General features: G+C 40.3%; 1 protein-coding gene across 1 annotated transcript; it reads left to right on the forward strand.

Moving 5' to 3' along the window:
* The first annotated feature begins 102 nt into the window (after nucleotides 1–102).
* On the forward strand, nucleotides 103–14416 carry LOC133575363 (peroxisomal trans-2-enoyl-CoA reductase). The gene is made up of 6 exons (XM_061928040.2): nucleotides 103–312; nucleotides 1448–1555; nucleotides 8301–8440; nucleotides 8535–8631; nucleotides 13367–13491; nucleotides 13641–14416. The coding sequence occupies exons 1-6, from the start codon at nucleotides 234–236 to the stop codon at nucleotides 13815–13817; spliced, it is 726 nt and encodes a 241-aa protein (XP_061784024.1). The 5' UTR covers nucleotides 103–233; the 3' UTR covers nucleotides 13818–14416.
* Nucleotides 14417–15684: the final 1268 nt, after the last annotated feature.

Genomic DNA, 15684 nt, shown 5'->3' on the forward strand with positions numbered 1-15684 from the left:
AAAGAAAAAATAACAAAAAACACACGCACACCTAAAACAAATGCACGCACCTATGCACTGAGTAAGTACAGTAGCCAGTCAGGAAACATAAAATTGAAACAGCCACTAGATGGCGATATTTGACACAAGCGCCTCAACGTCGGGGCGTGTTTTGAGGGGCCATTGACGGTTGGGTGGAACTTCGTTTAAAAAGCATGGCTTTAATATGACAAGATGAAGTAGAACAGGTCATCATGTCAGACAAGGTGGTATTGGTTCTTGGTGGAGCAGGTACTGTGGGCTCGGGGATTGTTCAAGCCCTGCTGGACAAAGGTAAGACACTTTCAGAATATACAGTGATATGGATATAGATTTATGTTTTATACAGACTATGTCATAGTGATAACTCTTTATCCACAGTATAATGTCTGTGACGAATGAGAAAACATTCTAAAAAAGGGTGTGGTTGCATAAAACAGTTCAAATAGTTGCATATATTTAAATAGTCATTCATTAAATTAATTGTAATTATTTTTAATTAATTAATTTAGTATTATTGAATTACTGCATTGTTAATTAAATGAAACATTTAATTTTGGTAACGTGTGTATGTGTTTATTATACCTTAGCGACACCCTCGTAATTAACATATACTGTCCATTGTCCTGGACAATATTATCTTTATAAAAAAGTATTGCATTGGAATGTTGATCTTATGAATGAATGTTTTCTTTTTAATGAAGTGAGCAGTGAGCATATTTTAAGGGAGATGAGATTGTGTACATTATTGGTATGGTATGGTATGGTCTTTATTGTAATTGCACAAGTACAACGAAACATTGTTTTGTATTGTAAACTATTTACAAATGTTCTGACACAAAGCAATCATCCACAAAAGTTTACAGACGAGTATATGTGAGAATGATTTTTCTATTCTTATAGTCTGGACACAAATCTGCAGTTTTTTTAAAGACAGATTTAAAATGAATAAATATTATATAAATATTTATATATTTGTATTTAGACAATTTTATCAATTAATTGAAATTATTCTGTATTTAATTAAGAATTTTGATGACTAAAATACATGTGAAAAAGGGTACAATGTATGTTTGGTATTTGTTTATAAGGCCAAACTGAAGTATTTACTATTGTTTGTGTTGAGCAAACAGAGTTTGATGCTTTTAAGTGCACAAAGTTGCCATCTGCCATCTGTCTGATGACCCTGATAAACATATTAAGATTAGTGTTTATTAACATGGGACCAGGATTAATGTGTTAAAAGTGCTGCTTTTTGGCAGTCTCCACCATAGATTTATGACAAGCTTGCACATACGTGTGTGTGTGTGTGTGTGTGTGTGTGTGTGTGTGTGTGTGTGTGTGTGTGTGTGTGTGTGTGTGTGTGTGTGTGTGTGTGTGTGTGTGTGTGTGTGTGTGTGTGTGTGTGTGTGTGTGTGTGTGTACATAGGCTTCAAAGTTGCAGTGATATCGAGAGACAACAGCCGGCTGGAGAGACTCCGATGCGTCATCTCTCCCAACACCAAACATAATCTCATCACAATAGTGGGCGATGTTGGTAAGTCGCATGTCACAGTCACTTTTCCTGATATAATAAACAATCTTTACAAAAACAATTTAGAGTTGCATGATCTGCATTAAACCCGTGTGTGTGTGTGTGTGTGTGTGTGTGTGTGTGTGTGTGTGTGTGTGTGTGTGTGTGTGTGTGTGTGTGTGTGTGTGTGTGTGCGTGTGTACATTACACACTTGAACTGATGTAGTAGCAATTACTGGTACCTGGGAATCGATATTGGTACTCTACGGTACCAATTTTTAGTTATTTTGTGTGTTCAAGTGGCAAATAAATGTTAATTTAAAATATATATATTTATATTTTAGCATTTAACAGTGAGCTAAAAATGATAACTGGTCTGTTTGGTTGTTATATCTTACATTTATCTACAAACCCCGTTTCCATATGAGTTGGGAAATTGTGTTAGATGTAAATATAAACGGAATACAATGATTTGCAAATCATTTTCAACCCATATTCAGTTGAATATGCTACAAAGACAACATATTTGATGTTCAAACTGATAAACTTTTTTTTTTTTGCAAATAATCATTAACTTTAGAATTTGATGCCAGCAACACGTGACAAAGAAGTTGGGAAAGGTGGCAATAAATACTGATAAAGTTGAGGAATGCTCATCAAACACTTATTTGGAACATCCCACAGGTGAACAGGCAAATTGGGAACAGGTGGGTGCCAAGATTGGGTATAAAAGTAGATTCCATGAAATGCTCAGTCATTCACAAACAAGGATGGAGCGAGGGTCACCATTTTGTCAACAAATGCGTGGGCAAATTGTTGAACAGTTTAAGAAAAACCTTTCTCAAACAGCAATTGCAAGGAATTTAGGGATTTCACCATCTACGGTCCATAATATCATCAAAGGGTTCAGAGAATCTGGAGAAATCACTGCACATAAGCAGCTAAGCCTGTGAGCTTCGATCCCTCAGGCTTTACTGCATCAACAAGCGACATTAGTGTGTAAAGGATATCACCACATGGGCTCAGGAACACTTCAGAAACCCACTGTCAGTAACTACAGTTGGTCGCTACATCTGTAAGTGCAAGTTAAAACTCTCCTATGCAAGGCGAAAACCGTTTATCAACAACACCCAGAATCGCCGTCGGCTTCGCTGAGCTCATCTAAGATGGACTGATACAAAGTGGAAAAGTGTTCTGTGGTCTGACGAGTCCACATTTCAAATTGTTTTTGGAAACTGTAGACGTCGTGTCCTCCGGACCAAAGAGGAAAAGAACCATCCGGATTGTTATAGGCGCAAAGTTGAAAAGCCAGCATCTGTGATGGTATGGGGGTGTATTAGTGCCCAAGACATGGGTAACTTACACATCTGTGAAGGCGCCATTAATGCTGAAAGGTACATACAGGTTTTGGAGCAACATATGTTGCCATCCAAGCAACGTTACCATGGACGCCCCTGCTTATGTCAGCAAGACAATGCCAAGCCACGTGTTACATCAAAACGTGGCTTCATAGTAAAAGAGTGCGGGTACTAGACTGGCCTGCCTGTAGTCCAGACCTGTCCCCCATTGAAAATGTGTGGCGCATTATGAAGCCTAAAATACCACAACGGAGACCCCCGGACTGTTGAACAACTTAAGCTGTACATCAAGCAAGAATGGGAAAGAATTCCACCTGAAAAACTTAAAAAATGTGTCTCCTCAGTTCTCAAACGTTTACTGAGTGTTGTTAAAAGGAAAAGCCATGTAACACAGTGGTGAACATGCCATTTCCCAACTACTTTGGCACGTGTTGCAGCCATGAAATTCTAAGTTAATTATTATTTGCAAAAAAAAAATAAAGTTTATGAGTTAGAACGTCAAATATCTTGTCTTTGTAGTGCATTCAATTAAATATGGGTTGAAAAGGATTTGCAAATCCTTGTATTCTGTTTATATTTACAGCTAACACAATTTCCCAACTCATATGGAAACAGGGTTTGTATCTGACACTTCTGAGTGTCATTTGCAAGTATTGTAAACTTTGTACACAGTTGCAATTGCGAGACATTAGATGGAAGAAGTGTATAGACCAGAGGTGTGGACTCGAGTCACATGACTTGGACTCGAGTCAGACTCGAGTCATGAATTTGATGACTTTAGACTCGACTTGACAAAATGTAAAAAGACTTGCAACTCGACTTAGACTTTAACATCAATGACTTGTGACTTCACTTGGACTTGAGCCTTTTGAATTGACATGACTTGACATGACTTGCTACTTTCCCCAAAACCCAAAGATGAAAAAGTTATTCGGGAGCGCTCCGTATTTTTCATTGTGTACTTGTCTATCAGCGTTGCGTGTGTCAGCTGGTGTGGTCTCAGTACAACAGCCAATCAAATTAGATCTACTTTGTTTTCATCACACAGCATTCATCCAATCAAATTGCAGGACAACCAACGAAGAAGACATGTCCAAACCACACGCCAGTGAACAAAAAATGATACCTAAAATAATTTTTGTTTGGGTATAAAAATTACGAGGTGGTCAACACAAAACGGTTTGCAGTATGCAACACATGCGGTTCGAAAATTACTGATGGAGAGGCAACAACTTCCAACTTCGTCCGGCATTTGAAGTTGCACAAAGAACGGTAAGTTTTGAATGTAAGATAACGTTTATTGGCTAAGTAACGTGACTTTTATTTGCTGTGTAGTTAAATCAGTGAGGCTGTAAACTCACTGCTAACGTTATAACGTTATTGCAAACATGGGAATCTGTTGCAGTTCACTACCTTATTCATACTTTTTGTTCAGTGATTTTTTTTAAGCAGGGTTACGTTAGTCAATATATCACACGTAACGTTAGACGGCGGTCAGCAGCACCGCGTATTTTAGCCACCTAAAAAGACAAAAATAGTAAAATAAAGGTCAGTTAAAATGTATACTATATTATGAATATGTGTACCGTTTTAGCTAGCTTTCTGACATACTGTTGGTTGTTTACCTCAGTGGTCCCCAACCACCGGGCCGCGGCCCGGTACTGGTCCGTGGATCGATTGGTATCGGGCCGCACAAGAAATAATTTTTTTTCCTTTCTTTTTTTAATTAAATCAACATAAAAAACACAAGATACACTTACAAGTAGTGCACCAACCCAAAACAACTCTCTCCCCCCTTTTGTTGTGGGCATTGAACATGAAGACTCTTCCTTCACTGTTCCGAGTGGCCATGAGAGTCTTGGCAGTGCCTGCCTCCAGTGCTCCAGTGGAGCGAGTTTTCAGCCATGGTGGCATCATACTACGCCCCCATCGTGCACAAATGACTGACAGACTCTTGGCTAATTTGGTCTTTTGCAAATGCAATGCAGCATAGGGCCCTGACATATAAAAAGTACAACTTTTTTGTTATGTTCACGTATATGTCAGGTTTTTTCAATGTTAACACTTTTGTACAAATAAGTACATTTGCACTTTATTTTTCAATGTGTTTGTTCTGTAAAGGAATGAGTTAATGTTTAAAATGACTGGTTAATAGTGCTATTATAAAGTGCAATGTCAGCACAATTTTCTTTCCTGCAATTTAAAATGCACTTGTTTTAATAAATAAATACAGCGTTTGAAAAGCATACACAATCTGTGTTAATATATTAGTCTGTGGTTAAAAGGACTTGAAAGGACTCGAAACTCAAAATGCAGGACTTAGGACTTGACTTGAGACTTTCCAGTCTTGACTTTGGACTTGACTCGGGGCTTGCCTGTCTTGACTCGGGACTTGACTCGGACTTGAGGGCAAAGACTTGAGACTTACTTGTGACTTGCAAAACAATGACTTGGTCCCACCTCTGGTATAGACTACATAGATTGAAGCAGATCTAGGCGAATTAAGGCTTGGGGGCCGCATGCCGTTGAGTTTTTCAATCTGGCCCGCCATACATTCCCAAATAGTTTTTTTTAGATCTTTAAGATGGAAACTGTAACTGACATTATGATGTGCAGAGATGTTTTCAAATGACCGTAAGTCTTGAACTATACAAAGTATTTCAATGGCTGGAATCTGCGCTTTTGCATGATGTACTAGTTACTATGGTAATCTAATTAGTTACTATGGTAATCTAAGTCACAGCAGCTCAGACGAGGCACCAAGCAGTGTGGGTGGGGAGCGTTTCCACAGAGTGTTTCCAGAGCAGCCAGCCTGAAATGCGGGTGTCAGGGACAGACGCGGAAGGATATTTTTACAACAAAGTTCTAAAGCTTAGTGATATATCAGATGTATCAGAGTGTAGCTGTTTTTATTTTGTTTTACCCTTTGTGTTCATATTTCGCTGTGTTCGTTGCATTTTTGTTGCGTTTCGCTTGATTGTAAAATATGTCGATCGAGAGGGGGGAACGTTCATATGTTATCAATATTCAGTGTTTTATCGTTCATAGTTAATATTGTAAATCCCACATTCTTTATTTTCATGTACATTCTGGTTGTCTCATTCAGTAAAAAAAACTTCAAATTCCATTCCGTTTTTTAAGGCGGTCTGTCATAACGGTTTTAGCATTCAGACATTATTGTGAGGTTTTGTATTAGTGTTCCTAAAAATAGATATACCGGCCCCCAGACACTTCTCTAAATTTGGCCCCCCGAGTCAAAATAATTGCCCAGGCCTGGACTAAAGCGACACATGTATAGATAAAAAGATACATTTCTATATTCAAAAGTATCAAAGAAAGTATGCATTTATTTCAGTTTGCCTAGGTGTTACTGTAGTCAGGAAGTAGTCTTTGCCATTAGGTTGAATGTGCCAGTTTTGTATTTTGTGTTTATAATGCAAGTATTGTACTTTCCCCCCACCAGCTGTTTGAGTGTAGTGTGCATCATAGCTGTAGTTGTCATTACCAAATTTGGATGTGTTGAAGTCGCCATGAAAAATCACTATTGCTAAGCAGTAGCATTTATACGACATATCCAATCAGCATCGAGCTAGCACATTTTGAAAAGTGGAGCCTTACTTTTGAGTGCTTTCTAAACTTTTACTGTAAAGTTTCCACAGTCAGTAGTGGAAACTTGATATAAAACTGTGATATAAGACTTTACCGTAAACTTCTATTGTCAAGAGGAAAATTCGATACGCCAAACCCAACAATGTAGAAGAGCTAACGCTCTCATAACACCTGAGGAGTGCCACAGACTGATCGACTCCATGCCACACCGTATTGCTGCTGTAATTCAGGCAAAAGGTTAATGATTATTTGCACAAAAAAATTAAGTTTCTCAGTTCGAACATTGAATATCTTGTCTTTGCAGTCTAATCAATTGAATATAAGTTGAAAAGTATTTGCAAATCATTTTATTCTGTTTTTATTTACGAATTACACAATGCCAACTAAACTGGTTTTGGATTTTGTAGATAGTATACAAGTTTTACCTTTTTTGATGAAATTACTGAAATAAATCAACTTTTTGGTCATATTCTGATTTATTGAGCACCACCTGTATATTATCAAGAGGCAGTCTGCTACAAATACATCTTTTTGCTCGCCATATATTTGATTTGGTGCTGAGTCTGCAACCGGACATGGTGTCATGTGCAACAAAGGTATCGAAATATGGTACTTTTTGACTGTATGTGAATTGGTAATGACAGAATTTGGTCGGTATTTATAAAAGTGACGAATTCCGTACCCATTCGTAGTGAGTGAGTAGTCAATGAAATCAATCAATGTTGCAGCTCCTGCATTTAATCCACTACTATGAAGCTCAGGTTTCAGGAAGTCATTAGTTTGTCATTAAGTTTCTTCTCCCAGTATAAAAAGCTTTAAGCGCGTATGAATGAATTAAGTTCTTTATTGCCATTGCTTTCAGGAAGACAATGAAATGCAGTTCATTATTAGAGCGTAAAAAACAAGTTAAACACCGTAAACAAAGAGTTTTGTGTTCACCCTGAACTTGACCCGCCAGTGACCTGGAGTGGAACTCGTTTAAGTCGATACCCTGGCTGGCTGACGTCAACCTAAGTGGTTGTTGACGTGCCCAAAACCAAAAATATACTATATTATATATATATATTTACTTGTGACTTTGTTGAGACACTTAAACATGAGTGATTATGAATAAAATATAATCATAAAGAAACAAAAACAAACAGATACTTAATTAAGACTAGAGAAGCACACAGCAGTGAGGAACAACATAGTCCAGGAAGACAATAGAGAAAAAGAGCAAAAGGGCGAAAAACCTAAAGTATATGTAACAGGGGGACAAGAGATTCAGCATACAAAAAACTAAGTCTGAAAACATAACATGGTAGCAAGCAAAAAGGAGACGTGGAAGTCTCAGAATGGAGAACACAGGTGGAACCATGAAGAATAATGTGGCATCGTCTTGATGTTTATGAATGGGGATAATTCTCAACTGCATCCACTCCCTGTCACTAGACCAAGACTGAAACACAGAACAGAGACAGACAAACCAAGAACTGACCCAAACAAAAGTCTGTTGGAATGCAGACCATGACGATATCAAAACAAATTAGGTGTGTTGCAAGACTTGCAGAGTTCTACTGAAACGTGCATAACAGACTTAGCGGTCTTCAACCTTAGTAATTGTGCTACTGTCAAATTGTCATATAACGTCAAATACTATGGTGGGTACTTTGTGATTGGCAATGAGAACCTTTAGGCTCCGACACGAGTACCATGACTTGGGTGATCACCAAGGTCTTCAAATTAGTTTTATTTCTAAGGTTCAGTGTAACCATAGGGGAGTGTCTATATTGAAGTCTTGAATTTGTTTCTTTTTTTAGGGTCAGAAGAAGGAGCAGAGCAGGCAAAACAGGCCGTGCTGGAGAAGGTGGGGAAAGTTACAGATGTGGTTTCCTCTTTGGGCTTCAGCTGGTGGCAGGGAGGCCCCCCACACACCCAAACTCTCAAAGACCTACACTGGGTTTGTAAACACAGCAGCTAATGAAACCACATCGGCTTCTGTTTGGGAGATCACCTTTTTTTATTCAGTTTCTGACATAGTATTTCTTTGCCAGGTCATTGAGTCATTACTTTTTAGTACCTTTGTGTCATGGAAGGCCTTCTTTCCCTTGGTCAAAGATGATTCCAACTGTAGCTACACCTTCATCACAGGTGAGAGGCACCCCGGACTGGCAATAAACACATATGACCAAAGCGACGATGTTCCTGCTCGCTTTCTTCTAAGACTGAATGGCTGATAGCAGCAGAACTCTGACCCTGACCTCTGGGGGACCACATTCCACTGTACACCAGAGTAGACTTGATTGATAGCCCCTTACAAGTCTACATTGCAAACATGTCCTAGTTGGATTCCAGTGATCCACAACTATTAGGATAGCTGCTTTGTTTGTCCTGGATTCAATGTTCAATTACCAGAGGTATCAACCACTAAAAGGGGCATTCCAGGTCAAGTAGTGATGTACCAGGCTTACAACAGCAGTCGCCTACTTATCCCAACCATCTAGGTCACAAGGCAGCAGTAAGATAACAGTCTGGAAACCCAGACTTCCCTGTCCCTAACCTCCTCCTCCAGTTCAGAGGCTTTCCCACGTAAGACATACTTTCTCTAGCATGTCCCAGGTTCTACTCCAGGGCCTCCTACCAGCTGGGCATAACCAGAACATCTCACCCCACTTCCCGGAGGCATCAGAGCTACATCCCCTGGTAAAAAAAAAAAAAATGGATCATTAGTCTTAGAGGATGTTCATTCAGTTGTTTTGTAGAAAAAAACAGCAAAAGAACATGACACAAAGCTATAGTCATTTTAAATGGCAACTTTCTGACTTTAAGAAACACTAAAATAAATCAATTGTAGTAGTCTGTAACAGTTTCATTTTAGATCAAGCATAGTAACTTATGGAATCACTTAATTCTGAGGAAAGAAATTATGTAATCATGAAAAACAAACAAACAAAATACACTACAACACACCCCTAGTATTTTGTTGCACCACATCTGGCTTTTATAACAGCTTGCAAGGACGTATCTGTGACAAACAGTACTCTTCATTAATCATGCTGCTGCTGTTGTCAATCAATCAATCAATCAATGTTTATTTATATAGCCCTAAATCATCACAAGTGTCTCAAAGGGCTGCACAAGCCACAACAACATCCTCGGTTCAGATCAGCTTACAGGTTGAAGTCTAGTCATGGACCATTTGCTTCAATTTCCACCACAGATTTTCAATTGGATTGCGATCCGGACAATTTGCAGGTCATGAAATTGACCTTATGTATATTTCTTCAAGGAAATCATTTTGTTCTGTGGCAAGATGCATTATGATCTAGAAAAATAATGTAAACATCCCAAACATCCTTTTGATTGATGGAATAAAAACAATGTCCTAAATGTCAACATAAACATGTGTATTTATTGAAGATGTAATACCAGCCATCTCTCCAGTGCATTACCTGACATGCAGCACCATGTCATAAATGACTGTAGAAATGTGCATGTTTTTTTCAGGCAGTCGTCTTCACAAATCTCATTGGGACGGCACCAAACAAAAGTCCCAGCATCATCACCTTACCCAATGTACAAACCCCGTTTCCATATGAGTTGGGAAATTGTGTTAGATGTAAATATAAACGGAATACAATGATTTGCAAATCATTTTCAACCCATATTCAGTTGAATATGCTACAAAGACAACATATTTGATGTTCAAACTGATAAACATTTTTTTTTTTTTTGCAAATAATCATTAACTTTAGAATTTGATGCCAGCAACACGTGACAAAGAAGTTGGGAAAAGTGGCAATACATACTGATAAAGTTGAGGAATGCTCATCAAACACTTATTTGGAACATCCCACAGGTGTGCAGGCTAATTGGGAACAGGTGGGTGCCATGGTTGGGTATAAAAACAGCTTCCCAAAAAATGCTCAGTCTTTCACAAGAAAGTATGGGGCGAGGCACACCCCTTTGTCCACAACTGCGTGAGCAAATAGTCTAACAGTTTAAGAACAACATTTCTCAAAGTGCAATTGCAAGAAATTTAGGGATTTCACCATCTACGGTCCATAATATCATCAAAAGGTTCAGAGAATCTGGAAAAATCACTCCACGTAAGCGGCATGGCCGTAAACCAACATTGAATGACCGTGACCTTCGATCCCTCAGACGGCACTGTATCAAAAACCGACATTAATCTCTAAAGGATATCACCACATGGGCTCAGGAACACTTCAGAAAACCACTGTCACTAAATACAGTTTGTCGCTACATCTGTAAGTGCAAGTTAAAGCTCTACTATGCAAAGCGAAAGCCATTTATCAACAACATCCAGAAACGCCGCCGGCTTCTCTGGGCCCGAGATAATTGAAGATGGACTCATGCAAAGTGGAAAAGTGTTCTGTGGTCTGACGAGTCCACATTTCAAATTGTTTTTGGAAATATTCAACATCGTGTCATCCGGACCAAAGGGGAAGCGAACCATCCAGACTGTTATCGACGCAAAGCTCAAAAGCCAGCATCTGTGATGGTATGGGGGTGCATTAGTGCCCAAGGCATGGGTAACTTACACATCTGTGAAGAAACCATTAATGCTGAAAGGTACATACAGGTTTTGGAACAACATATGCTGCCATCTAAGCGCTGTCTTTTTCATGGACGCCCCTGCTTATTTCAGCAAGACAATGCCAAGCCACATTCAGCACGTGTTACAACAGCGTGGCTTCGTAAAAAAAGAGTGCGGGTACTTACCTGGCCCGCCTGCAGTCCAGACCTGTCTCCCATCGAAAATGCGTGGCGCATTATGAAGCGTAAAATACGACAGCGGAGACCCCGCACTGTTGAACGACTGAAGCTCTACATAAAACAAGAATGGGAAAGAATTCCACTTTCAAAGCTTCAACAATTAGTTTCCTCAGTTCTCAATCGTTTATTGAGTGTTGTTAAAAGAAAAGGTGATGTAACACAGTGGTGAACATGCTCTTTCCCAACTACTTTGGCACGTGTTGCAGCCATAAAATTCTAAGTTAATTATTATTTGCAAAAAAAAAATAAAGTTTATGAGTTTGAACATCAAATATCTTGTCTTTGTAGTGCAATTCAATTGAATATGGGTTGAAAAGGATTTGCAAATCATTGTATTCCGTTTATATTTACATCTAACACAATTTCCCAACTCATATGGAAACGGGGTTTGTAGATTGACGATTCATCACTGAATATGACTTTCATCCAGTCACGATTGCTTCTCCTTCGCCCAATGTAACCTTGTTTTTTATGTTTAGGTGTTAATAATGGCTTTGGTTTAGCTTTTCTGTATTTGAATTCCATTTTCTTTATGCATTTTTTTAGTTTGGTCACAGACTGTGATTCTGGTTTCCTTGGTCTACCAGTATGCTTGCCTTTTATGGTTCCCATGTTTGTAATTGGTCCAGATTTTACACACAGATGACTGTGAACAATCAACATCTTAGGGACGGCGTGGCGAAGTTGGTAGAGTGGCCGTGCGAGCAATCGGAGGGTTGCTGGTTACTGGGGTTCAATCCCCACCTTCTACCATCCTCGTCACGTCCGTTGTGTCCTTGGGCAAGACACTTCACCCCTTGCTTCTGATGGCTGCTGGTTAGAGCCTTGCATGGCAGCTCCCGCCATCAGTGTGTGAATGTGTGTGTGAATGGGTGAATGTGGAAATACTGTCAAAGCGCTTTGAGTACCTTGAAGGTAGAAAAGCGCTATACAAGTATAACCCATTTATCATTTATCTTTTGCAACATTGCATGATTTATCTTCTTGAAAATATTTGATGAACCCTCTACTTTATTTCAATTGACATATATCTTGTGATGGAGCCATGATTCATGTCAGTTCACCTGGTGCAACAGCTCTCTATAATGTCAACACTTCATATTAACTGCAGACTAATGAACAGATTTAATCTAATGCAGGTATTAGCTTTATAAATTAACATTTACAGGGTGATTCAATACATGTTTTTCCTTAGAAATTAGTGATTCAATAATTTTCACACTGCTTGATCTAAAAATAAAACTGTTACTGACTGCCATTACTTAATTTCTTTAATTATTTTAATGTTTCTTAAAGCCAGAGAGTTGCCATTGGAAATGACTATAGTTTTGTTTCATGTCCATTACCTGTTTTTTTCTCTACAAAATTAAACAACTGAATGAACATCCTCCAAGTTTGGGGAATTTTGCCAGGGGTTTTAGATACCAGAGGTACTTCAGATGGCTCCTTCCATATAAAGAAGTAGCAGCTCTAATCTAGTCCCTACACCAGGGCTATTCAACTGGGGGCCAAATCCAACCTGGGAATGACACCTGATTGGCTGGCACGGCAAATTAAAATGTGTTTTTAATTGTCTTACCCTGGAGAAATAAAAGTTAAATAAATATTTGAATACATGTAAACTAGGAAGTAAATGTTTGTATACTCCATTACGCAGAAAGCTTAGACCCGTTAACAGGAACAGAAAAAATGTAAGGTCTAACTTGAGGGAGGACGACAATTGTGTCGTTTGATCAACAAAGATATATATATATATATATATATATATATATATATATATATTGTTACATTTTGTTGTTACTGCACAAGAAACAAACATTAGTATTGATTAGACATTGGACATACGTGTTTGGGTGCCAGAGACAAATGACAATGTCGAAAATTACACTGATTGGCCGAAATATGAGGAGACGTTTCGGGCATAGGTCAAAGTTGCCAGGGTGCATATAAAAATACCCTATGCCTCACAAACTAGACACTATCAATCGCTGTACCTAAAAATGGTGTCCATAAAAATAAGGAACATAACCACTGACACATGTGATCTAGTCTTGTAGAAAGTTTTATAGTAGGTTTTGTTTCACAGGGGGAGCGGGTGAGAAACTTTTAATGCCTGGGACCGGTTTTCTAACTGTTGGAGCTGCCAGTTCACTGGCCTTCTGCCAGGTCCTTCGCGACGAGTACCCCGAGACATCCTGTAAGCTCTACCAGGTGAGACATTTACAGTACGTCATTAAGAGTGGTACCTCAAAGGATGTACAAAACGCTTTCTGGGACGTAGAAATAACCCAACACTTGGTAAAAAAAAACTAACAGTTCCTCCATAATGTTGTCCCTTTCATTTTTCATGGTCCCGGCAGGTAACTATCAACACAGGTGTAGCTACTCCAGAGCGATTGGCCCCTGGGTTCTTGAACCATCTGGATCTGGGTGAGGCTGTAGCCAAACTGGTGGAGCAACACAACGCATCCCACACTGTCTTCACTATCAACTGCCCTGCAGACTTAAAAACTGTCTTTCTCAAGGGGACACTTTAAATTTGGAAACTTGTCACACATTCTCCTGCCTGTGACTCTGCAGAAACACAGATCATAGTCTTTTTGTCGGTCCGATTAGTAGCAAATGTTTTCTGATGTAGGTAGTCATGTACAAGATACATTCAGTATGTTGGTAGTTTTGGAAAAATCTGTAAAATCTTTGCAGCATGACAACACAACTTGTCAGTCAAACAGATTGAGTGAGTTTTAATTGACCCTCCAGGATTTCATAAGCTTTTTTTGTTGCAACCTAAAATGTTACGACTTGTCGGTCAGGCCATTCTTTGTTAAGTTTTGGGGTGTTTTCCCTGTGTTTTTGGCTTCACTTCCTGTCTTGCCCTCTTATTTTGTTTCCTCTTCCTGTTCTGTTTGTATTGTTCCTGCACATCACCTGGGCAGTATTTAAGCAAGTCATATTTCTGTGTCGGTGTGGGATCGTTGTCTACAAATGTTGGAGTTAAGAACACGGTTGGTAGTATTTTGAGATTCTTGTTTTTGTTGCACTCACAGTTGTAAGTCATTCCCTTTGCTTTTCTGTACAATTTCCTGCCTGCACTCTGTTTTTGTTTAGTACTTTTCACATTAAAATCTCATCCCCAGTAGGCTGCCTGCTGTGTCCTGTGTCACAACTGCCAGCTACAAAGAGCATACCAAACAGAATGATCCCACCAACAAATTGTGATATGATTAATTCTCACCTGGCATCAGTGTATGTGGCTTGGGCAATCAACCAGCGCAGCCTTGGATCAAAACCACCACCTATCCATTACGGCACACCGCTGGCAAAAGAGGCGCGCAGGGGGACTCGCACACCAAGCGGCAGCCGCGTGAGGAGGCATGATACAGTCGGTTTGGCCACAATTAGCCAGGGCTCAAGTTCCTCTTACCTCACCTCCTGCATGGCCGCAGACACCTCCAGCAACTCCAATGGGTCTGACGCTGCTTCCAGCCTCTCCAGCAGGGCTGACACTGCACTCAGCGCTGCACTCAGCTCGAGTCCGCCTCCAGCGCTGCACTCAGCTCCAGCTCTGCAGTCAGCTCCAGCTTCGCCTCCAGCTCTGCAGTCAGCTCCAGCCTCGCCTCCAGCTGTGCCTCCATCGGGTCTTCCGACGACGCCACCAGCCCAGCAGCCTGCTCTAACTCGACCGCGAGCCCAGCAGCCTGTTCCCTTGCCGTGGAAGCATCTGTCAGGTGCTCGCGGCCTGCCTCCTCTTCGGCCACCAGTCCATGAATGACCCCCGCGCCATCAGCAGCCATTCCCAGGACTTGGGCGCGGACCACAAGGAATAATTCTTGCCCACATACGCCTCCTCGTCAGCCACATATGTGGCCAGTTCATGGGCGACCTCCGCGCCAGCGGTAGAGAAGTTCCACTCGCCGCCGCCACCTGACTTGTCCTCGTTGGCTTTGGGGACACTTGGTCTGGCGACCCACCGCCAATTTCTGCCTCCACGCTCCCAAGACTTTGAACTTGTGTTTCTGGGAAACCCCCAGAAACACAAGACCTAGGACCTCGAGAATTCATTCCTGTAACTGTTTCGACTTGTAGGTCAGGCTATTCTGTAAGTTTTTGTGTGTTTTTGGCTTCACTTCCTGTCTCATACTCTTATTTTGTTTCTACTTCCTGTTCTGTATTGTTCCTGCACTGGCTTCACACTGCTGCTTAGCGCTGTCTTCATTATGTGGGGGTAATTATACTGCATTCCATTTACCTGGGAAGTGGGAAGTCGGAGCAGGGAATGACGTCACAAATGACGTCTCGGAAAACAAGATGGCCTTTTCCTGAAAGCTATCGAAGTCTATTTCTGGTCTTGTTGCCCTCTCCTGGGCAGAAGGGCAACACGGCTGCATAGCTGGATCAAAAGAG

This window comes from Nerophis lumbriciformis, linkage group LG35, assembly GCF_033978685.3.
Source record: "Nerophis lumbriciformis linkage group LG35, RoL_Nlum_v2.1, whole genome shotgun sequence".
Lineage (NCBI taxonomy): Eukaryota > Metazoa > Chordata > Actinopteri > Syngnathiformes > Syngnathidae > Nerophis > Nerophis lumbriciformis.

What these genes read in the sequence shown, in the direction of transcription:
- LOC133575363 (XM_061928040.2), top strand. Translation starts at nt 234, where the DNA reads ATGTCAGACAAGGTGGTATTGGTTCTTGGTGGAGCAGGTACTGTGGGC. An exon ending in CTCTCAAAGACCTACACTGG is followed by an intron (nt 8,441 to 8,534) that starts GTTTGTAAACAC and finishes TTTCTTTGCCAG; the next exon opens with GTCATTGAGTCATTACTTTT. An exon ending in TAGCTACACCTTCATCACAG is followed by an intron (nt 8,632 to 13,366) that starts GTGAGAGGCACC and finishes TTTGTTTCACAG; the next exon opens with GGGGAGCGGGTGAGAAACTT.